This window comes from Citrus sinensis, chromosome 5 (assembly GCF_022201045.2).
Source record: "Citrus sinensis cultivar Valencia sweet orange chromosome 5, DVS_A1.0, whole genome shotgun sequence".
Classification (NCBI taxonomy): domain Eukaryota; kingdom Viridiplantae; phylum Streptophyta; class Magnoliopsida; order Sapindales; family Rutaceae; genus Citrus; species Citrus sinensis.
This window is the reverse complement of record NC_068560.1, coordinates 37094211-37118293: the sequence shown is the minus strand read 5'-3', so window position 1 is coordinate 37118293 and position 24083 is coordinate 37094211. Positions and strand designations below refer to the sequence as shown.

Below are 24083 nucleotides of genomic sequence, written 5' to 3'. Positions count from 1 at the left end.
AGAATTTCTTAATTGATTTTTTGTAATTCAAAAATGCAGTTTCTCTTTTTTATCAAACTTTTATGTTATTGCATTGTCAATTGTGATTGACTTAATCAAGATTTATCAGTTCCAAGTGAACCCAACCAATATATCTCAAATTTTAAAAGAGATAATCCTTATTTTGTTGATTTAGTGTCCAACTAAATATAAGCTAATTTATTGGCAAAACAGAGTGACACTGAATTAGTCAAATCGATTTCGAATCCTTAAAATTCTCTAAGCTAATCCGCATTCCATGAAAAATTTTCTCACGTATCGAACAATGGCCACTCAAGATTGTGAATCTCTAGACTAAAATATAATCTTCAATTTAATTTCCAATCACCCTTCCCTTGTATCGCCAAGCAACCCAGAAGTACACAAAGAAATTCAAACCATTGATCCCCGCCAATATCCAATAAAAATAATCAAGCTTGCTCATGTTTAGATCATTCCTCAGCCACCCTTCCTCTTGGCCACCAGTGGCACGTTCAATAATCTTCACAAGCGCATTGCTTAGACAGCTTCCAAGTCCAATCTCACTTAGAAAAATTGCAGTACTTATGCTTCTTGTTCCATCGGTTGCTTCATTGTAAAAAAATTCCAATTGCCCTACGTATGTGAAGACTTCAGCACTATGCCACTATCCATAAGAAAGAATTGTGGAAACAACCAAAACACACTCATACTAAATGGCTTAGGATGGTCTTGACGTCGCATTCTTTCCACCAAGGCAGATAAGGCAAGGGCCAATATGGACACAAATAGACCGACTCCCATGCGTTGTAAAGATGTGAGGCCACGAGTCTGTCCGGTTAGTTTCCGAAGGATTGGGACAATCACTTTTTCATAAATTGGTACCAGAATGAGAGCGTTGATGGCACTGAAGATTGGGACGCAGCCAGTAGGGATAGTGAAGTTTGAACCGAGGTTTCGGTCCATGACGGCTGCTTGGCTGAGGAAGAATGTTGATAATTGAGCGAATGAGATGGCGAGATCTAGGGTTGATGCCCATATTGGGAGGATTCTAATGAATGACTTCAATTCTTCTACTTGAGTCAGTGTACAAAGCCTCCATCTGTCCTTTCTCACAGTTTCCGGGTCCGTTATAACCGCTGCTTTGTCCAAAAACCTGCAAAAACAAACAAATAAATGCTTGCATATATATGTATGTACGAAGATTATCCAGCTCCTGACCATCTGATCTGAGGTTTTATAACTCTAATTAATTAGCAACTAACAATTATAAGAACCTGAACTGTGATGAATGAGAAAGTTTACGAGCACCGAATATATCAGACTCCTTAGTCGTAACCTCATAGAGGTCATCTTCATGTTCCACTTCCACTCCCTCAAGATGGTTCCTCACAGAAGAAACAATAACCTGAACAAATCTTGTTAAGGGGCTTCCGATGGGCTTTTGATAGCGGTAATAAGGAAATCCAGCGGCTACTATTATAATGGAGCATATTGTGAAGGCAGTGGGGATTCCGAAACCCACACTCCAACCTTTCTGCTCTTGAATGTAAACCAAAACAGTGATACCAAAGATGGCGCCCATGTTTATTGCAAAGAAAAACCAATTAAAGAATACGTATTTCTGTATGGCTTCTTTTTCATCAGCTTCATCATATTGGTCTGCCCCGAAAGATGAGACGCATGGTTTGATACCTCCAGTTCCCAGGGCAATAAGGCCCAATGCACACAGTAGGAACGCGTTTTGGCCTCCATTTGCTTCGACGCATGGTCTTTCCTTGCATGCAGGTGGTCGTAGGCTGTCTAAGGAGCCTGATACAGTCAACAGGACCATTCCCTGACGACATTTATTTATAGCATTAATCATCAATATATAGCACGAGACAAATTAAACCAAAATAATAATAATAAAATTTTACTCTCTCAAACATATTGCATTACCCTTTTTATTAATATAAAAAAGTATATTTCAATAAAATTTCTACTGTCATTTTTGTTATTTAAAATTTTGCAATACTTTACCAATAAATAAATAAAAATTTGTTATATATAATATAATCGCCTGTTTATTCTAACAAAGGTATGTATATGAGAAAACATTATGATTATCAGGATTTATAAGGTATTTAATTAAAAGCTAAATTCAAATTAATCAATGGGTTACTTAATTATGTCATCAAATTAAACCTTGTTTTTAATATTTGGGTATTTTAAAAGATACTTTTCATATAATTAATATTGTAATTCTGCATATGTGCTCACCACTGAATAGATGCAAGAGAAGACGACGAGTGTTCTGAATCGACCCAAATAAGCATCAGCGAGAAATGCTCCAAGAATTGTTAGCACATATGCAGCTCCAATCCAATCAGTCACGTGAGTACCAGCAGTTGGAAGCGATTGATGCATTTCACGAACCAAATAAGCCGTCATGTTCACCGTAATGGCGAAAAATGCTAACCTTTCGGCCACCTCATTCACTGCAAGCAATATTTTTAAGATCATTCTCGAAATCAGTAATTGCATATCTTGCATATATATATATATATATATATATATATATGAATAGGCCAATGTTACGTTACGTTAATCGTAACGTACGCCACACACAGCAACAGTGGTGGGTCTCACCATGGGAACTGTTGCTGTATGTGGATGTACGTTACGATTAACGTAACATAGCGGGATCCATATGAATATAGCCAGCTTTAGATTTTATTAAAAACCTATGATGAATGGAGAGGCCTTCCAACCTCCAGTTGTTCGCTTATCTGCAGTTCTTCCTCGATAGTCGACGCACCCATTGCTGACCGAAGTCGATATATTTGCTTCTTGCTTGCAAGAAAAATCATCAAATTCAAATTTAATATCGATACAATTGCTTAGCAATTGAATGAGAGAAATGTTTAATTGCATAGAAAAATCAAGTAAAGCAATACTTATACTTACCTCATTAATTTGCATTTCTTCTCTTGTGTCCATGGCAGAACAACTTATCAAATGGGTCAGCAGCTCTCAGCAAGAAGCTGTGATATTATAATTTTCAAGTTTTAGAAGAAATTAAAAAAGAAAAAAGCTGGAAAGGCAGATAATACATAATGACATAGTTTTAGGATTCTCTTCCTACTACAAGAAGATTTAATTTGTCTGATATGGAATATTCTTTTTATTTTGAATGAGGCATGATGTTACCATATTTGCATGCAAATAATTTATTAGTCAACGAATCGTTGACAAGTATATATTTTTTATACTAAATTTTTCAATGGATTTGTTTTTTTGTTAAACAAAAAAAAAAAAGTCCGATTGATTCGCGGTAAATATATTATATTATAATATAAAGTTACCACTGAATCAACGTAAGAGAAAATAATGATTGATTTGAACTTTGAAACGACAAGAGCCTTGGATGCTCCAGATTTTCGCTTATCCGCAATTTCCCCTCGGCAGTCCACATAGCGATTGGTTACAAATGTCGGGTACAATTTAGTTCCTGAAATTAAGAAATTAAACGTCAAATCAAAATATTGATACAACAAGCTAGCACGCACAATTAGATTGCAATATTTAATAATTTTTACAAAAACAATATTAAACCCTTTTAATTTGCCCGCGGCTTCCTCCAAATGTACAGTCCATGGGGGCCAGCGGATGAAAGGAATTATTCACCCAATTGGTCAATTATATATGGATGCAGTAGCTCTCTTATAGATACCTTCTCATGTATATAAAGTTATATTAATTAAGAGCTCTCTTGATGATGTAATTAGTAACATTTAAATGAAGATATTTTCATGTAATATGTAAGGTTGTGACTTTGTTCCCTTTTTTTTTTCGATAAGAAATCGGTTGCTCTGATTGAAAAATGGCCGGTTTTATGGTGGCGGTCAAAGGAGAGGATAAAGTTTGAGATAAGAGATAACGTTTGCGATATACATCAATTCTATCGATTCCTTCTCTTTTTTACATTAGTTTTATTTTTTTAAAATATTTAACTTTTTTTTTAATATTTATTGTGGGCTTAACGGAAGAGAGAGAATGATAACAAAAAAGAAAAGATATGTTGCCGTTTCTGTCGTCCTTCTCTTATTCTTTTGGTTGTTTACCATTTTTCTTTTCATAAAAGATCCTTAATTTACTTGCAAGTAAGCCAACATTTAAGTGAAGTCGTTGTTCTTATAAGATCCTTAGTTTTTGTTTGCAAGTAGGACATAAAAAATTGTAGGGTGAAGTTTTATAGTATGATATTAATATTAGTTTATAGATTTATATTTTATCAATTAAGCTGGGGTATTTTAGGAAATAAAATACAGAGGGGTGTTAAATGTTAATAGCTCTACTCGTGATTTAGTCGCCCTGCGGAGGTTCGGGGATGCTGTCAGCCCAAACCTAATTGGATCTCATTTTCGTTAGTTTAGCCCATTTGATGTCTCAAACAAATAGCTTTTCTTCCCCCTGCAAGCGCGCGCGCACACAGTGTAACCCCATCGGTCCAATTATTTTTACGCAACAGCAGCCGATTAATGAATTTTTGCTTTTTTAATTGCTTCTGAATTGCAAAGCACTAGCAATAAAAATCTGAAAGAAAAGAAAGATTAACTAAATTTGTACCCAAAATCTAGCAAATATATATATATATATATATAATTAGAAACTCATTTCTATTTGTTAATCCGTTGAAATTATAGATCCCAGTCCCGCATAACCGCATCGAGGGCGTATATCTGGCAGTGATTTAAGCAGGCATCGAATATTGAATATTCCATGTGTCTTAGAATAGTGGTTTAAATAATTAAATTGCATGGACAAATGGCATGTGTTTTTGGTCATTTGACTGACGCCCGACGGTTAGCAGCACGCGTCAGAAACTAAACTACCAGAAGCAGCAACTGAACGAGAGTTCTGCTCTTTTTTCTCAATCACAAGAACTCGTAGCCCCGCCACGTTGCTTGTTACACATCGTCCACAACAATCGAGTTCAGTTCAAGTAGTAAGTTAAAACAATAACTTCATTATTTGAAACGTGGCTCGTGGAAGTGAATGAATATTCCTAGTGCCATTATCAGATTAATTAACAATAGAACATATGTTGGTAACGGTGAGTATGGCAGCTCGGTGGGACTCTTTTGTTCTTGCTGTTGCTGTTGTGGGATTGATAATGATATCGTCGAGTTCTACAGCTGTAAGAACAAGTAGTTTTGTAAGAAGCAGCAGCTTTTCTCCTGATATGCCGCTGGACAGTATGTGTTTCAAGTGCCTCCTGGCTATAATGCTCCTCACAGGTTTGATTCTTTCTCGTATTTTACGTCATGGAGTTTTTTCTTTTTCTTTTTTCCTTGATCTTTTAATTATTGTAGAAATGATTCTTGATTGTTCTCTGATTACTTTGTTTTCATCGAATTGCTCGTTAGTCTATTGACTGAGGAGGGCTCATCATTCATGCTTGCTTACTGATATATCTTTTAATAATTATCTTGCGTGACTGAAGGTTCACATAACACAAGGAGATCATGAGGGGAAGGGCGTTATTGTCTCTTGGGTTACTCCGGACGAACCCGGTTCAAACACAGTGCTTTACTGGGCTGAGAATTCCACACTCAAACAACAGGCACATGGCATTGTTCTTACCTACAACTACTTCAATTACACTTCTAATTACATTCATCACTGTACCATTGAGGATCTAGAGGTGCGTAGTGTACTCATTGTCAGTCGTCTCACTCATTCATTGTTAACCTTTTTGTTTTCAGTGTTAGTTTAATGGTTAGAGTTAAAAATTTTATGGGATAAATTTGACAATCAATTCGATGCTTAAGTTGCTCAATTTTGTAACTATTGTAGTTTGACACAAAGTACTACTATGAGGTTGGAGTTGGAAACACAACTCGATAGTTTTCGTTTACAACTCCTCCAGGAGTTGGCCCTGATGTCCCGTATACTTTCGGCCTCACAGGTATTTCTTTTGCTTGGAGTTTGTTTCAGGTGTTTGCTTGAGAAAATTATTTCTTCGATGCATCTTCTTCATGTTGGTTTAATTTGACTAACAACTTGCTGGTAATTTTCCAATGTACGCATTTCTAGCACTCTTTTACTTGAAAGCATATAAACAAATTGTATATATATTGCTTGCTGCAAAATTGTATCTTGATCTCACTTTATCTTGCATGTTGAGCAGGGGATCTTGGGCAAACTTATGACTCAAATAGGACTCTAACCCATTATGAGTTAAACCCAATAAAAGGACAGACAGTATTGTTTGTTGGAGACCTCTCTTATGCAGATGATTATCCATTTCATGATAATAACAGATGGGATACTTGGGGAAGGTTCATCGAGAGAAATGCTGCATATCAACCATGGATATGGACAGCAGGAAATCATGAAATTGATTTTGCTCCTCAACTTGTATGCATCTTATTTTGAACTTTTGCTAATTTGTAGCTTAAAATTTAGATGTTTTGACTTTATGGTTTTCACTTATTCTTTGCCTATGTTAAGATCCTGCATTTTTTTGAGAAGGCTCCAGCCAGTTATGCAACTTCTGTATAAAATGAATGGTGTTGAATTTGTTTTAGGGTGAAGCTATATCCTTCAAGCCCTTTGCAAACTGTTTTCATTTACCATACAGAGCATCATATAGTACTGCTCCTTTTTGGTACTCTATTAGAAGAGCTTCAGTACATATCATTGTCATGTCATCTTATTCTGCTTTTGGTAAGTAAATTAGTTCTCGCCCATACTTTCCTATGGTCCTGTGTGGTTTTAAGTTAAACAAAAATAATCATAGGCATTAGGCTCTCATATGTTTAGCGTCATCAATCTTAGGAAAATTGCCTGGTAAGTTGGTTTGTAAATTCAATTTGCTTGGTGATTTAGTGATTTTTAATGTCACTGAGAATTCTCTTTTATGATTGTTTAATTGTAGTAGATTTAATAACCTGGAGGTCTCTCAAAATCTACTTAAAATTCTTATTTGTAGGGAAATACACGCCTCAATACAAATGGCTGGAAAAGGAGTTCCCAAAAGTGAACAGAAGTGAGACACCATGGCTTATTGTTCTCATGCATTGTCCTCTATACAATAGTTATGTACACCATTATATGGAAGGAGAACCTATGAGAGTACTGTACGAGCCATGGTTTGTGGAGTACAAAGTTGATGTCGTCTTTGCTGCTCATGTTCATGCCTATGAGCGATCTGTAAGTTGACATTTCTCCTTTTAAAGAAGTAGCAACTTCTTCAGTTTATACAAACTTGTTCTTCTATAGGAATCACAGTTGGATGCCTCAATGCTCCTATACAAAATATTGATCTACAAATGCCGTGTTTTCCACTGATTTATTTTATCCAATCTTGGCTACAGCTGGCTGTGGATATTCATTGAATTTTATCTTCACACATCAGTTGAAAGTGGAATTACTACTTGTTGCTATCTATAGTCTCTAAACCTGCTATTCTCCTTTACATCGCCTCCTTTTTGCCACATTATTTTGGTTTCCCAGGAAAAAGGACAATAACTGAAAGACAGAAATTTGTATTTTATTGTCAGATTACAGCCTAATTACTTGCATTGCAGGAACGGATGTCCAACATTGTATACAATGTGACAAATGCCTTATGCAGCCCAGTTAGCAATCAATCTGCTCCAGTTTACATAACCATTGGAGATGGAGGAAATCAAGAAGGATTGGCAAAAGAGTATGTTCAATGATTAACATTAAGTAGCTAGGAATTGAGCTTCAGTGAATGGAAATTTTTTTAACAATTTTTTTTCCAAATGTCTCTTGTAATTGAGCAGAATGACAGAGCCACAGCCTAGATATTCAGCATATCGTGAAGCTAGCTTCGGCCACGGGATACTTGATGTAAAGAACAGGACTCATGCCTACTTTGGCTGGCATCGCAATCAAGATGATTATGCAGTAGAAGCTGATTCTGTATGGCTGCATAACAGATACTGGAAACCTTCAGGGGAACTGCCCAGAGCTGCAATATAATGCCAGGGTTATTTCTACGCCAAGTTGATACGAAACATGTAAACGCTCTTGTTAGGCAGACAGAGGATTTGGATAGGTAGTCACCTGGAATCTTTCTTTCATATTATCACTTATCCAGAATAAGGTCTTGGTACCGGATGGTGGGCCCAACAGATATTACTTTCTGTGCTTGTGAATCATGTGTGAAAATAATATTTGATTCTGAAACAGAAACGATTTCCAATCCAAAGAAAGTAATTATATTTATATAATCTGAAGTTCAACTAATTATATCTCTGGGGTCGTCATGGGAACTCAATTTTAGATGGAAGGAAGGGAGTTCAGTCACAGCACACCGAAAATGATACCAGTCATTCATAGCACACCGAAAATGAATATAACTTGCTTATCAGATATTAAAAAAATGGAAAAAAGAAAAAGAAAAATAGGTCTCTGCTTCACAAACATTTGCATGCCATGTTTTACACATCTTGTATAGAGTATAAACATCAGATTGTAGTATTTTTCAGATACAATTAGGCAAAGCTACTAGCTAGCGCTAGCACGTGACTGCTATTTAGTATTTACAAAGCCCATAAACTAGCCACGACAAGCCCAGTAAACCCATGTGGCGTCGCGGGCGTTACACTACAGATTTGTATATTATATAAAAGGACACATCCTATTTCTTCTTCTTTTGGGAGACTAAGTAGTATATTATAGACTGCAATTATATATAGCTCATCTACACACGATATCTACATGTGAATGACTAGAAGAGGCTGGCATATCTAACTTGGAATGGACAATCACCAAGTCAGATACTCAAACGCACCACGGAGTCGGCAACATATCCCACCCACAGCAACTTGCATCAACAAAGTTGGCATTAAGAAGTCCTTGTTCGCCCATCACTGGATAATCAACGGACATTGCTGCTTCTGCCCATATTGATTCATCAAATACAGGCGAATTCACGTTCAAATTTTCCCAAAATCCATCCGTCTCCTGTTCATTCAGACTGAATTTGACTTCATTTTCAGCCAACTTCCCATGAGACCCAACGCTCCCATTATCAAGAAAAGACATGGCTGAGTTATTGTAATTGAAATTGTAAACTTGTGTTGCATCATTATTACTACTCCTGGGAAGCGGGCTGTTTGATGAACAAGTGATACCTGAATTGTGGATCATTTGCGGTTGATTTCGCCTTTGAGCAACATGCTGGGTACAATTGACTGAAGAAGCTGGCAAGTGATGAGATTGAGCTGATGGAAGCTCTGGCAAATTGAGTTTGGCATCTGGGCCGTAAAGTTTACGAGCAGCAGCATCATAAGCCATGGCGGCTTCATGGGAAGTGTCAAATGTCCCAAGCCAGAGACGTGCACCGCGATTCGGTTCACGGATTTCGGCCACCCATTTGCCCCAAGTTCTCTGTCGAACACCTTTGTAAGTACAAAGAGCATTCTCAGGGCCTCCTTTGCCTCTCATGCAACCTTTCCTTGAGCTAGCCTGTGCAGGCTTCTTAAGCTGCTTTTTCTCTCCAATACCACCCATAAGTGCTTTTGACATTCCCTAAGACAGGACTCTGAAAACAAGATCGTCTTTGTATTTGTGGTTCAAGTAAGTACATTGTACGGGGGGTGGTGGCTGTATATATGTGAGAACGCGGAGGGATAAGAGCTTAAAAGTGGCATAATAAGAAACACTTTGAAACGTGTCTTTCAGAATGAGTGTGCGTTGATACTTGGCGAGAAGAACTAGTTTAATCGTGTCCACAGCAAAGCTCACTGTTTATTTCTCAAAGACACACTTGGCTTACACAATTGTCTTTTTACACAAGCTCAGCTGGCGAAGACAAAGGCGAAATATGGAAATTAAAATTTTTTGCTTCTTAAAGAGTAATTGGATAATGGCCATGGGCATTTACTATTGGGGGCGGTGACTGTGTTTTGGATGCAATCGGTTGGGGATAAGAACATGTATATACATCGGGCGTTTCCAAAACGAGCACATCACAACTAGCAAGATTACTTTGATACGTGGGTACGTGGAATTTTGCACAAAAAAAAAAAAAAAAACTGGTCTGGGAACCATAAAATCTTTTATATGGTTTTGGACCCCACTCTTAACAGTTTACACGACTTTCGAGGAACTCTGAATCCCCCCGATTTATAGACTCATATATCCAACTCGGCTGCTCACATTACATAATTGATCACATCTCTCAGGTGTCAGGATGCTGATTCGAGTAGGAGAACAAAGTGGAATTTGCAATGCAATGCATGTAGCACTCACTGAACGGAACTAAAAGCAAAACTCTAAAATGATGAATTTTGACATTAGCCAGGCTGAATTACTGTGAATGCGAAAGCTTAGCTCCGAGATTTGCTTGCACAAACTTCTGCGCGGATAGAATTCCAATGTTCAACCAATGCTAATTGAATACTGCAAGCCGCCGATTTCAGTAGAAATTTTTCGAATGGCTTTTGCAATTTGACCCACATAAAAAGGGACGAAGAAGTGGCAATCCCCAATTACTTTTCTTTTGTAATTTGTATTTAATAGTAAAATTTAAAAGGACTCCGAATATTTTACTTTCAAAAATCAAAATAACCTCAAGTCCTTACCTTTGTCTAGAGGTGGCCAATAGGCTGGACGGCACGAGACACGGCACGAACACAGCACGTGTCCGTACAGCACGGCACGGCACGATTAGAGATGAACCAAAGCATGGCACGCGAAAAAGCACGCAATAAGCACGTTTCAATTTTTTAATGAAAGTAAACTTAAAATTTTATGATTTTATAAATAACTTGAAATTGAATCTTTTAATATATTTTATTAGCTCAAGTTTTTTAAATTTATTTAATTCTTAGTTTCAAAAAAATTATAATTGATTTATGTTTATAATTTATTAAATAAATAATTGATATCATGATTTCAATAAATAAAATTATAAATATCATGATTTTATAAATATGTATTAATATTATTATAAACTATAATATATGACTCTACGTAATTCCAAGTTAACAATTAAGTTAGCCTTTAAAAAAATTATTGTTATTGTTATTGTTAACTGTTAAGTACTAAAAAAAAATTTTAATACCATAGAGTCAAACTTAGTAACTCATATTACATTCTCTTATTATTATTATTAATTTATTATTATTGAATATGTACTTGAATTTTGAATTTTTTATTTTATTAAATTTAAATAAAGGCACATGGATTCATAAAAAATACATAAGCTTGAAAAAAATAAGATAATTTGACATGCGCTCTTACAAAAAGAAAAAAGAAAATAGCTATTTTTCCTAGGCACGGCACGTGTGGGCACGGCACGAGTGGACACGGCACAGCACGAGCACGAGCACGAACACGCATGGACTTCCTTTGATGGGCCTGGACCGGCACAGCACGGCCCGTTGGCCATCTCTACCTTTGTCGGTATGCTTGAAGCATGAGACCACTGACACAAGGCCTGTAGGCAGTCACACACGCAGTTGTCGACAACCATGGATCCACGCCAAAGTTCTTGTAACGGTACAAGTAATCAATTTAAAAACATACATTATCAACCAGGAACTGGTAGATATTTACAAGGTTACATATGAAGCAAAAGAAATATTTTGGCGTCAGTGTATCTCAAAAGTGTTGAACATACAATGATTAAAAAAAAAAAAAAAGGATTGTAAGCACCATAATTTTATGCACTTATGTTGGTTGCAGGTTAAAACCCCGGAAGAGATGTTCCACTCTAGCACCCTAAAGCTTTGGAGTGGTGCAAGGGCTAAAATGGTTTCAAATGACCATGCTCTAGTTACAATGAAACATGGTATCCTTTACATGGAGAACTAGTGACCACACATGCCAGACCACGATTAAAAACATTTTACAACTCTTGACATAGCCATCGACTCGTACTTAGCCCCGGCACTAAATTGGAATCTCAGCATTTTCTTAAGGCTGCCCTAATCTCCTTCAGCATCTCTTGAATCATGATGCCTTTCCTGCAAAAAGAACACAACATAATTTTCACGAAGTTTGTTTCTAATCTCAGGGAAAAACATTCTCATTCAAGAAACACAAGCTGTAAAATGAATCTAATAGGTTTTAGCAAAAATAGGAGTAAATTGCCCTCAGAAAGAAAGAAAGAAAGGAAAGTGAAAGCAGCAGTTGAGTGTAACAGAAGCTAAAAACTTTGCAAAGTGCCAAGATTGAGTATGTAATTTGCTAAGACATAGATATACATTATTTCCACAAAGAAATATTAAAATAATAGTACTGAACTTACAAGACACTAACACCAACAACAGCCAGAGGGCGTGGATAGTCCTCAAGTTCTTTATCCCTTTTATCTTTTACAGACGTCACAGAAGATAGAAGATCTGCTTCGCCACCTTCAGTCGACAATGATTTAACTGCGTCCTCCGAACTCAACTCTGTTTCAGAAGTTACCTTATCGCATCCAATTTTCAGCATTTCTTCAGTCAAGGATTGAAGCCTATCCCTTGCCTGGAAGAGGAATCGTCATACATCTTAACATAAATATAGGAAATATTTTATAAGATCAGACATTTTATATGAACAGTCTTAACACATTCTGACAGAGATCTAAGTACCAATACAGAGAAACAATTCAAAAATAAAAAAGAAAAAAAACAGTGCCAGAAACCTCAGGAAGGTCAATCTTGTTGAGCACCACAATGAAAGGACGTTCAAGGTAATCAGGATTGTACATCCGCAATTCCTACAAAATCACAAACTGCTGTTATAGAAAGGTGGTAATGTTGAGATAAACAGAATTAAGATGTACGTGAAATTAATGCAGATCAACTTGTTAAAACTTCTTAAGAGTCGTGGTTAACCCCCCACCCCCCCAAACAAAAAAAAAACAAACCTATATGTCCAAAATGAAAACAGAACCAACAGGGGCAGTTTGTGAGAACATTAATATAATTAAGCAAGAGGGTATGATTCAGGGAATATTACCTCTTTGACAGTTCTGTAGTCATTGACAGGGTTCTCAGCAGCAGCATCAATGACATGGACCAAAAGACGAGTCCTCCTTAGGTGCCGCAAAAAGTTCCGACCAAGACCCTGGACGAATAGAACAAACAGGTTTACAACTATGAAACGTCAAAGTGACAAGTTGAATGGGATAGAAATCACATAATACCTTCCCCAAATGAGCACCCTCTATAAGACCAGGCAAATCTGCTAGTGTTGCTTCAGAAGAATACTTCTCTGCACCAAGAGTAGGGTCACCATCAAGGCGTCCAAGGTTTGGCATCAATGTTGTGAAAGGATAGTCAGCAATATCAGGTTTTGCATGTGTAATGGCAGCAAGAAGTGTTGATTTTCCAGCATTTGGAAGTCCCTACATAAGCAAGTAAATATCTAGTAATCTGAAAACTACACATTACAAAACTCAATTACCACTTGGTAGTAGGTTCCACTACACAAAAGTGAAAGTTAGTTCTTCCTCTTTCTTTCGAATAAGTATTTAACAAATGTAGAGAAAGCTAGTTACAGAAGCAAGTGCTCTGAGGAAGCCCCTCAAATAAAACACTCCCATTTGATCAACTTGCCATAAGTCAATAGCCAACTATGTCAACAGCATTTTTGTGTCCCTTTTTCCATCTAAATTAAACTCCTAACCAGACAGATCCAAGCATACTATTTTAGTGGACCTCAATTGATAGGCTGAAAACTATACCGTGGATATCCTTCAGCTAAATAGTAATTGACAGATTTAACATTCAAGAGCTACAGTAGGCAAATAGATTGGGCTCAAATAAATCAAGTTAGGGTCGAAAGTATAAGCCAAACCAGTCTCCATAAGGATCAGATTGACACAGGCCAACTAGTCTCCAGAAATTTTTTAATCTTGGCAGTGTCCCACAAATCAATAAAGACTTAATTGAAAGTTGAATCAAAACTTACAACTAGACCAACATCAGCAACAACTCGAAGGATCAACTCCAAACTGACTTCCTCTCCATGCTGACCAAGAACTAAAACCTGCAATATGCAAAAGATGCGTAATAGTTTTTAGCACAAGAAAGGGTACAAATCTCGACAGCCACACATCCATATTTTTTCCATGGTAATATATAGATTTCTACTCAACCAAGTACAGGATGAATATATTATCTGATAATCACTTTATTGACAGGATATTTTGAAAGTTGTATAATCAAACTAACAATATGAAAGAGATCAGCTTGTTCTTTTCTATCAAAAAGAAGAAAAGGCCTATGTCATTGAATCCGACTATATAGTCAATTCACATAAACAATGCAAAAAAGATGCTAACAAAAAGGATTACTTTAGTGAAAGACAATTACACTTGCACTTGCAACCAACAAGAATAATTTGTGTCCCATTTCTAAACAGAGTTTCATTCCACTGAAATGCAAATAACTAAAGGAAGAAAATTAAGTGTGCTATCACCACCTTATCAGTGTCATCCCTCATGATGTTTGTGGTTAGAGTCGTCATCCTTTTCCTTCTATTCTCTGGTACCTCTAACAAGCTAATCTGCCACAAAAAGAAAACATAAGAAAATAAAATAGAAGTATCGAACAAGACATCAAGTATTAAACAGTGTGCTTGTTAATCTGGCAGCTTTTATTTAAACAGAACAAGACATGTGATCTACCATAACCAAGGTAATAAAAGTCCGAAAAGGTGTGACTTAAATTTCATCAATTGCGAGTGAACAAAGCCTTACCCCTCCTCGTCCACCCCTTGCAACAAGCACTTCATCACCCGGATGTGCTAGATCAGAGAACAACTTCCCTCGCTTGTGTTTTACAACTGTACCTGTCACATGAATATGCATGGAGAAAAGTATATACAAAGGAATAAAAACATGCTTACTCGCCAGATCCATTCATGCATATTATCTAGAACTGGCAGTAAAATTTCCAAGTCAGGTGCCTTATATGATAGTAACCATGAACCATACAAACCTAAGGGCACAGGTATTCGCAAAGTTGGGGCAGCAAGTCCACCACGCAGCTGTGAGGACAAAACACCCACGGAATCAACATTTCCGCCACGTTTTGCATTATAACGACGTTTATTATGGAATTCCAATAACGTATCTTTTCCCTCATCCGCATAAATGACAACATCGCCTCCATGGCCACCCATAGGAAGGATAAGTGATCCATCAAAATCCCTCTTAAATGAGCTCTTTTTCCACGGGTTCTCCTTGGCAAGTTTGCCATGCGACTTAGCAACAGCACTTTGGGTGGGCATGCGAAGGACCGCACCGTGCCCACCATCTCCTGAACGAACTGTGATGAGCACGCGATCAAAATATTTGTGTGGTTCCTTAACTAATGTAGCTGGGCTTGTGGAATTGGACTCCCTGGTTCTTGTATGTCTGCAGCTGATTGAATCATATCTCAAGTTCTCATATTTGAGAACATTACTGCAATAAGAAGACTTAGCCGTCTAAGACAAAAGATAAAACAAAGCCAAACAAAAATTCAAATGAATTGATAATTTAAAACATCCAGAAGCCCATGAGCGGTTAATGCAAAGAGAAATGTGAACAAACGAGCGAAATGAGAAATTGAAGAGAATACCTTTTTAAGATAAGTTGATTGTTCTTCTCAAAAAAAAAAAAAAAGATAAGTTGATTGTTGAATAGTATTTTGTTGTAAGAGTGCGGAGTTAGAAATGACGATGAAGATGACGATGAAGATGACGATGACAGAGGATATGCTAGAGACGGCATTATCTTCATTCACCTTAGAGCCAAATGAGACAAAATGTGGCGGAAGACACAGCCTAATTTAGGCGGGACTGGTTCAGATGTTTATTAAGTCCGAGTCCATGTCCCGTTGGGTCAACTGTGGGCTTCACTTCACAAGTGAAATTTCGGTTTTATCAAGTGCATAAATTCTAATGTCATGCCGTGCATTGGAATATTCATTTTCACTCATTCCAGGGTAAGCTTTGTCATTACCCATTTCTAATTCAATGTATAATATTAAAATAGTTAGATCCTAATGTTTGCACAATATATAATATTATATATATATATATATATATATAAACCTTGTGCAAATATTTTATGTAAACTTTATTAAATATATAAATATTAAATAGGTTATTAAATAATCAGTTTATTTTTCATGTTGAATTAAGATCTAAATATTTTAACAAAATTATTAATAAATCGTGTTTGGATAAATCTAAATTTGATACGACACCATCGACACGAACCTGATACAATATAAAATTGATTTGGTGAACTCTTTTGCCATCTCTAGGTATATTGAGCATGACATAGTGTAAGGGGAGAGAAAAAATAATTTAAATTTTTTAATAGAGTTGATTGAAAAATAGAGACTGATGAACTAATGTTGTGTTTACTTGCTGGAGTGTGAGTAAGGAGTGTGGATTCCTCCCACTCCAGCGTTTACTTGCTGGAGTGAGAGTGAGGAGTGTGGATTCCTCCCACTCCAGCGTTTACTTGCTCTAAATGGGAAGGGAGTGAGAATCCCACTCCGTGGGCCCCACCCATTTTTGGAGTGGGGAGTGGGAGTGGGACTCCCATTGGGGGAGGTGGGAGTGGGAATCCACTCCCACCTCTCCCTTTTTTACCCTTTTATTTTTTTTAATTTAATTTAATTTAATATTTTATAATTAATAAAATAAAATAAATATTATTATATTTATTTGAATAATATTATTATATTTATTTGAATAATAATATTATATTTAACTAAATAATAATTTGCATTGATTCTAAGTTAAAATTATTTTAAAATAATATTATTATATTAATAGAGAATTAATAAATGTAATATTATTATATTTATTTTAAAAATAATAGTATTATATTTATTTAATAATAATAATAATAAATAGTTTATTCTAAGAAAATATTAATTTTGTACTAAATAATATTATATTATTATTTTATATAATAATAAATTTAATATAATTATATTAAATAAAATAAAATAAGGTTTCATTTTGTATTAAAATTAATAATTTATTGTTCATAATTAAGAATATTAATAATTATAATAAATTTACAAATATAATAAAATAAATATTATTCATTAAATATATTTTTTATTAGTTTTGTAATTAAAAACTATAATTCTTTAAATAAGGATAAAATTGTAATTTGAAACTATTTACTCCCAATCCAAGACAAAGTAAACACATAAATTGGATTCTGATCTCTAATCTATATTTCCATTCCAGTGTAAGTAAACAACCTACTCCCACTCCCACTCTACACTCCCAATCCTAGGATTCTCACTCCTCAAGATTCCCAATCCAATCTAAAAAGTAAACGCTACCTAAATGAAGGGCCAATAATCATCACTCTTGCTTTAGCCCTTCAAATTTTTTATTCAGGATTTTGCTTGCACCAAACGGTTGACAAGTGTCCATTTGGTCTGTTGTCGGATACTGCCATTTATCTTGGGCCGGGCACAGCGCGTATTTTTGCTGGATAGGATAAGCTTACGTGGACTGGACATGTTTGCCGCCATTGAAGTGCAAATAATTGTATTGAGAAACCAAAGAGAAGAATAGTAAACCAATCATCAATTGACGTAGAATTGTGCACATTTGTATTATCAATCCTCATAACTACTTGTCCACTGAGAAAATGTTACAAGTTTCTCAACTTTTTTTTACGAGAAAGACTAAAATCAGATCCATACCCTCCCAATTTCAACCTTGCTTCATCATCAAAGGAATACCACAAGCACAATAAAGATCAAACTCTCCCTAAACCATTGGATAAACATAATTCCTTGGTTGGGTGAAATCAAAACCTGAGATCACACTACAAAATAATTTGAATAACTACCCATTTTGAGATAATCAAGCAAAAATATACAAGCCACACTTTTGGATCAATTAAACCACTAAAACGGAGCCAATCTGAGTATAACCTGAGAGCACTTTTCTTTGGCCTATGATGATAAGAAGCATTCCTCTCCAGGTGCAGGAACAGCCCAATACATGAGATATGGTTGACACTGCAACTTTCAGACTTATGCAGGCATTAATGATTCTGCCTATCCTTGACTAGACCGTACAACAATATCATAAGCAGCAGCGAGACCTTCAGTGACCTTGATCATTCAGCCAGCAAAGTTACAAAAGCCTAACAATTTAGCTTTTCATAAAATCCTTCAGAGAGAATGGAGGATGCACATCCTACAGAAGCACAAATCAAGAGAGTGAGATATCCACCCACGCACATCAACGAAAAGCATTATTTGTCATTCTTCCATTTCATTGATCCCAACATACTCATCTGTGGTCTCAACCACAAGGAATACAAAGGCAAAACAATATCAAAGGTCCAATATTATTTAAGAGCAAAGTCATCCGGAAGTATTCAAAACAGTCAAGATATCAGCAAAACATGGAGTTAATAGATGCAGTTTAAAAACATTTCAATACCTTGCCAAGCTCTTGACTTAAACATTGTCTAACTGCTGTTGTCTGTTGTATCAGCCTTTCCATTGCAGCATATCTTGGACGTTCTGCATGTGCTGACAATGTATAGGAACCAAACGAAATGGGCAGATTTAAATATAGAGTATTACAATGTAATTTAAGAATGACCAGCAAATTCAAAAATTGGCTAAAATAACAAACCAAGAATAGCTCTGTTCAAATTATCTGCAACATGCTGCCGGTACTCCAGGCTAAGAAGATGAAACATTGGGGATTTCTCTGGTTCCTCATAAGCAAGCAGAGCCATAAAATCCTACAGTGAAATAAACCACGTTCATTCTCTGACAAGAATCTGGAAAAACTACAAAAATAAATAATACAGTAATTATACTTAAATTTTGCATCAGAAAGAAACATACTTCAAGCTTTTCAACATATTTTTGAACCTTCCCAAAAGGAGTCAACTTGGTCTGAGCAAATTCCAAAGCTTCTGTGCTGCCATAGACATTAAGAAAAGATATGAAATTAAGAAACGGTCTGAATTTTCATATTTCAGGAGATATCCTTTAACTTTTACTCACCATTTTCTAGAGCAGACAAGCTCAACAAAATGAAGACTCAGAAGATCAAAATGCAAGTCCTTGTTTTTCTCCAGTAAATCCTGAGCCAGCTCTTCTGTCAATTCAATGGCCTTGAGTGCATTCCCCTCCAATGCAAAATGAAGAATTCCTGATCAAATCAAATGCAATTTGCACTAACAATTAATAAGCTGTCGAACAGATCTGTTAAGGAAATGATCTAGACCTCACTATATCTGCACACATGATACACATGGAGAAGTAAATTGATTTGTCAATACAGTAGCAGCATGTGAGGAATAACAATCACATAGCCCAGCAAGAAATATTGCGTCACAACTGACAGAGCCAGACAAATCCATAAATGTATAATGCACTGAATGCAAAAGAAAAAGCTTCACCTACTTTTTCTCATTTCCATGTCCTCAAGACAATTAGCAGGTTGCTTCATCCCAGTGCAGGAAATGAACGAATCCACTGTTTCTTTATAACAATTATGCACGAGATATGATAGGACAATGTTGTGGATGTCATTGTCATTAATGGCCTGCAAGTGACAAGTACAGATAAACCCCAAAGAGATAAAGTATGCCACATTAACTGGTTATAAGGATACATTAACAAGCATTTTAGCTGTGTCTTTATGGGAATTTTTCATGGTAACAGCACATAGACATGAGCAAAAGTCAGTGACTGTACCAAGAACATTTCCACTGAGTTTCCCTATGCACACTCCCCTTGCCAAACCAAGAAGGCATTTTCCAATAATTGGCCAAGCCTTACGCTGGCACAAATGCAGCAGTAAATCACAACCAAATACTGATCGATAGAAATAATCTGAAGTATTTTTTTTTTTTTTTTGAGAAGTCTTGTTACACATTGATTCAATTACACAATTGGTAATTCTTAAGTCCCATGTTCAATCTAAGTATCTGACATCAAAGCTCATCTACCGTAAGCCACATAAACCACTATCAGAATTTACACAAAATACATACTTCTCTTATCTAAGTTTCAAAAATATCGACAAATTCCTCTCAAAAGCTTCGAATACTTGCCAAAATAACATAGCAATCCACATAAACCATTTTCATCGACCAGCAACATGACCCTAGCTCTACATTCACAGATGATAGAACAAAATAAAAATGTAAACAGTATTTCAAATTGAAGCAAAGCAATAAACACGAAAGTAGGGATTCTAACTTTCAATCATTAACCAGAACAAGAAGTCAGCAAATTTACCATCACATGCGATTTGAACAAACATTACTAAAATTAATACAAAGTAATAATTAGACCATCATAAACCCAAAAATCTTCATTATTTTATTAAATTATTGCTGAAAAAAAAAGAGTAAAAGTAACGACTTACAATATGTTCGTACTGACGAGGATCAACGTCCATTATTGAAAACAATTTAGTTAGTTAGTTAATTAATTAATTTTTTAAACCAATAAAGATTTTTAGAGGTGGCGGATTCTGACTGGCTGCCGTTACTGTCTCTGCAAATTGTATCAAGTGGATGATCGGGGGTTGCATCCAGGTTTTGGCTATCTTGATTTTTTAGTACAAATAAGATATTTTGCATCTGAAAGAAAGGAACAAGGAACGACTGGGAGATTATCTATCTATCTATCTATCTTGATCCCAAACCGCTTCTCTTCTCTTCTCTTCTCTTCTCTGTCTGCGTTGCGCCTCCACACGTGCCTTTATATCTTCCTCTTTCCTCAATCTCGTCAGGTATCAGTGCATGTTTGGTATGGCTTATTTAAGAGCCATAAGTACTTATTTAATCGTATAAGTATTTTTTAAATTTTTTTATGTTATTTAGTTATTTTTTTAATAGAGTTTTTTTAGCTTAAATAAGTTAATTTACCTCAACTAGTAAAAGTCTAAAATTTGAGTTTTTGGAAGTAGAGGCTATAGAGCATTTTTAAAAATATATAATATAAAAAATATCACACAGTTTAATGGTTCAAAAGTACTTTTTTTATTAACAACCAAACACCCAATAACTTTTTGTCCAAAAATTCTATTGGTATAAGCTCTACTGTTATAAGCTCTATTTAATAAACTGTACCAAACGGAGCCTTAGTAATAGATATTAATCATATTTTAACCCCTTTTAGGAAAATTATCATTTGTATACCCTTAGTTTATTCTATTATAAAAAATACTATAATATTTTAAAAGTGTATCAATCGTCCACCCTAAGTTGACAAAATATATCAGCTGACCACTAAATCGTTAGTTGCCGTTTAAGTATGATGACGTCAGAAGGGTAATTTAGTCTTTTCATATAATATAAGTGATAATTTAAGGATATACAAGTGATAAAAAGAGAATTTAATGGTATACAAGTGATAATTTTTAAGGGTAAAATCGTCAATTCACTGTAATTCTGTTAACTTTCAAACGGCAACTAACGGTTTGATGGTCGACTGATACATTTGTCAACTAAAAGTGGACGATTGATACACCCTCAAAGTGTTGTAGTATTTTTTATAACAGAGCAAATATAGGATATACGAATGATAATTTTCCTTTTTTTTCTTAATATTAGTCTTTATTTAATAATAAATAGTGCACAACGCACATTAATACTACTATTTATAAACTTGTCTTAATTCTTAATTGATCTCCCTTTAATTCTAAATATTCTTTATCATATTACAAAAGCGCCCATAGTAGTGCTATACCATCAAATTAACTTTACTTAATGACTTGTCCTTTGTTTGGTGTGGCATAGCATTGAATATGATTATAATTTTTAATTTATTAACAAAAAAAGTAATGACTAATTTAACTAAATTTGTTCAAAATATTAATTAAATTTTATCAACAACTTATTAAATTTAAGTAATATATATTTATATAATTTTCACATCTAATAACATACCTTTTTTTAATACTGCAAAAGATAAATTTTTATGTTATTATTAACTAAAATACAATATCAAAATTAAGTTTTTATAAATAACTGTTTAGTTATTTTTAATTATAAAAATTTAATTATCTAATTTCTTTAAAATATTTTAATATTAAAATAATTTCTTAATAATATTAATTTATAATATAGATAGCTATTAATTAATTTGAGACCTTACTTCTTCCACTGCCAACTTATCCCAAAGCAGCTGTGGCATTATTTGAGCACTTTAGGGTGGGTGCATAATTAATTTTTAATTTTTGTCCTATTCTACTATTGTCCAAACATAGGCCAGTCCAATTCCATGATTTAATAATGCAATCAAACAGAAACAATCACTTCAAAGAATGTATCCAATTTAAATGCAGAAGAATTTTGATAAATTAAAAAAATTATTTAATAATAAATTTTACTGGTTCTGATTTGGGGTTAACATGTTAAATTAGTAATTCGATAAATTTATTGGATAATATTATTTTAAAAAATTACATTTTCTTATAGGACCCACTTACTATATAAATTAATTATTACTTAATTTAAAACCAAATCAATATGATATTTCATGTGGTTTCTATAAAATATTTTCTTAGTTTTGTTTGCTACTTCTTGAAATTGATGTGGAATTGAATCTCATCTTTAACTCTTTTGTAATGTGAAACTTTATTTTGTATTTCTGCTTTGCAACAATTGCGAGACAGGTTCTCTATATCATCTTTAATATAAAATAAAAATAAAACTCTAAAATAATCTAATTAATACCAAAGATAATTAACTACTGTTTAAATTAAGCATAATGAATACTAAATTAAGGTAAATAAGTACTACAACATGATTACTTTTCTCAAACAATAAAATATTTCTTCATAAATTAATAATTATTGATATATTAATATTTACTAAATCAAAAGATTTTTCATGGTCCGAATACGATTAATTTATTGTAATTTTATTGTAATCAATTGTTGTGTTTCAGTTAGCCAATGAGTGCATAACCTATTGGTACGCCCATACCCTCAAGGTTCAAGTCCCAGCACAGGGTCAACAAGAGTCCCGAATAATTTCTGATTGTAAATATCAATAACTCTTTGATTATAATTTATAAAAAAAAAATTGTCTTTTAGTTAATGTTGGGATTAACATCCAAGGCCCAATAACAATTACAAATTTGCGGATGATGTATAGCCCAAAAGCTATTTCCAAAATGTCAGGCTCCACTTAAGATATTATAGGAAAGAAAAGCCAGGCATCGAGCCTTCGAGCCCATAATAATAGGAAAATTTACACCAATAACCTAAAATTTTTTGTGTTTTCAAAACGAACCACCTTGACATCTTCAACCATATCTAGCCAATTATAATCTTTTGGACCAAAATACCCTTGTCATTCCAAACAGTCAAAATAGTAGCTTCTCTTTCTCCTAAAATCGGTGGATCACAAATGAGCATTAGGATTGATTTTCTATGGAGAGTGAAAAATGTTTAATGAAATTAAGATTTGATAAATATGGTGTATGAAGTGTTTGTTGAAATGCCTTTTTAAAAGATGTATTTTAATTTTTTTTATCAAATTTCTAAGAATTTAACAATTAGTTGAATATTTGTTGCTCAAAAATATTTTTTGTTTGATAAAATGTCATATTAAGCATCTTGACTTGTAATATTTATTTGTATTATGTGGTTGTCGTGTTGATGATCTTGTCTAGTTGTTGTGAATTTGTGTTTTTATTTAGAAGGGATGACATTCTTGCATGAATTTGATGCGATAGGTGTACACAGAAAAATATTGGAAATAATGTGGGGGTGGCACCCATTACACCAATGCTGTATTTTTTGTACAACAAGCACCAATAATAATTACACAATTAATAAATGAGCATGTAATTATTACATGTGTCTGTCATACTATACACTAGTGCCACCATACTGACTATATTTTGGTGTAACAAGCACCTGTAATGATTATATAGTTAAAAAAATGAGTCTCTAATTAGATGTAATAAACACTCATAGGACTCATATATTGACGTGACATGTGTCATACCATATACTTGTGCCACTGTACCGATTATATTTTGGTGTGACAGACACCTATAATGATTTCATAATTAAAAGAATTAAAGTGTTATTAAGTGACATAAGTG

At 34.7% G+C, this 24083-nt stretch overlaps 3 protein-coding genes and 2 pseudogenes across 5 annotated transcripts; 1 reads left to right on the top strand and 4 right to left on the bottom strand.

Moving 5' to 3' along the window:
- Positions 1 to 352: 352 nt before the first annotated feature.
- LOC102623923 (protein NRT1/ PTR FAMILY 8.3-like) lies at positions 353 to 2979 on the bottom strand (annotated as a pseudogene).
- A 1795-nt stretch (positions 2980 to 4774) lies between these two features.
- On the top strand, positions 4775 to 8284 carry LOC102607430 (purple acid phosphatase 2-like; annotated as a pseudogene).
- A 147-nt stretch (positions 8285 to 8431) lies between these two features.
- On the bottom strand, positions 8432 to 10094 carry LOC102607136 (dehydration-responsive element-binding protein 2D). Its single transcript, XM_006473517.4, has one exon. The coding sequence runs from the start codon at positions 9544 to 9546 to the stop codon at positions 8800 to 8802; it is 747 nt and encodes a 248-aa protein (XP_006473580.2). The 5' UTR covers positions 9547 to 10094; the 3' UTR covers positions 8432 to 8799.
- Positions 10095 to 11160: 1066 nt separating this feature from the next.
- Positions 11161 to 15832, bottom strand: LOC107176383 (probable GTP-binding protein OBGC2). Its single transcript, XM_052442452.1, has 10 exons — positions 15582 to 15832; positions 14958 to 15424; positions 14717 to 14808; positions 14440 to 14523; positions 13927 to 14004; positions 13160 to 13360; positions 12973 to 13080; positions 12656 to 12730; positions 12275 to 12495; positions 11161 to 11990 (listed from the first exon to the last, which is right to left on the bottom strand). The coding sequence occupies exons 1-10, from the start codon at positions 15740 to 15742 to the stop codon at positions 11930 to 11932; spliced, it is 1548 nt and encodes a 515-aa protein (XP_052298412.1). The 5' UTR covers positions 15743 to 15832; the 3' UTR covers positions 11161 to 11929.
- A 1736-nt stretch (positions 15833 to 17568) lies between these two features.
- LOC102631345 (uncharacterized) lies at positions 17569 to 20760 on the bottom strand. Of its 3 annotated transcripts, XM_052442360.1 has the most exons (8): positions 20386 to 20759; positions 19710 to 19794; positions 19416 to 19557; positions 19014 to 19161; positions 18852 to 18927; positions 18634 to 18745; positions 18436 to 18527; positions 17569 to 18186 (listed from the first exon to the last, which is right to left on the bottom strand). In XM_052442360.1, the coding sequence occupies exons 2-8, from the start codon at positions 19716 to 19718 to the stop codon at positions 18142 to 18144; spliced, it is 624 nt and encodes a 207-aa protein (XP_052298320.1). In that variant the 5' UTR covers positions 19719 to 19794; positions 20386 to 20759; the 3' UTR covers positions 17569 to 18141. The 3 variants fall into 3 exon arrangements, with proteins under 3 accessions (XP_052298320.1, XP_006473578.1, XP_006473577.1); XM_006473515.4 differs by lacking the exon at positions 19710 to 19794 and having other exon boundaries at positions 18436 to 18518; positions 20386 to 20760; XM_006473514.4 differs by lacking the exon at positions 19710 to 19794 and having other exon boundaries at positions 20386 to 20758.
- Positions 20761 to 24083: the final 3323 nt, after the last annotated feature.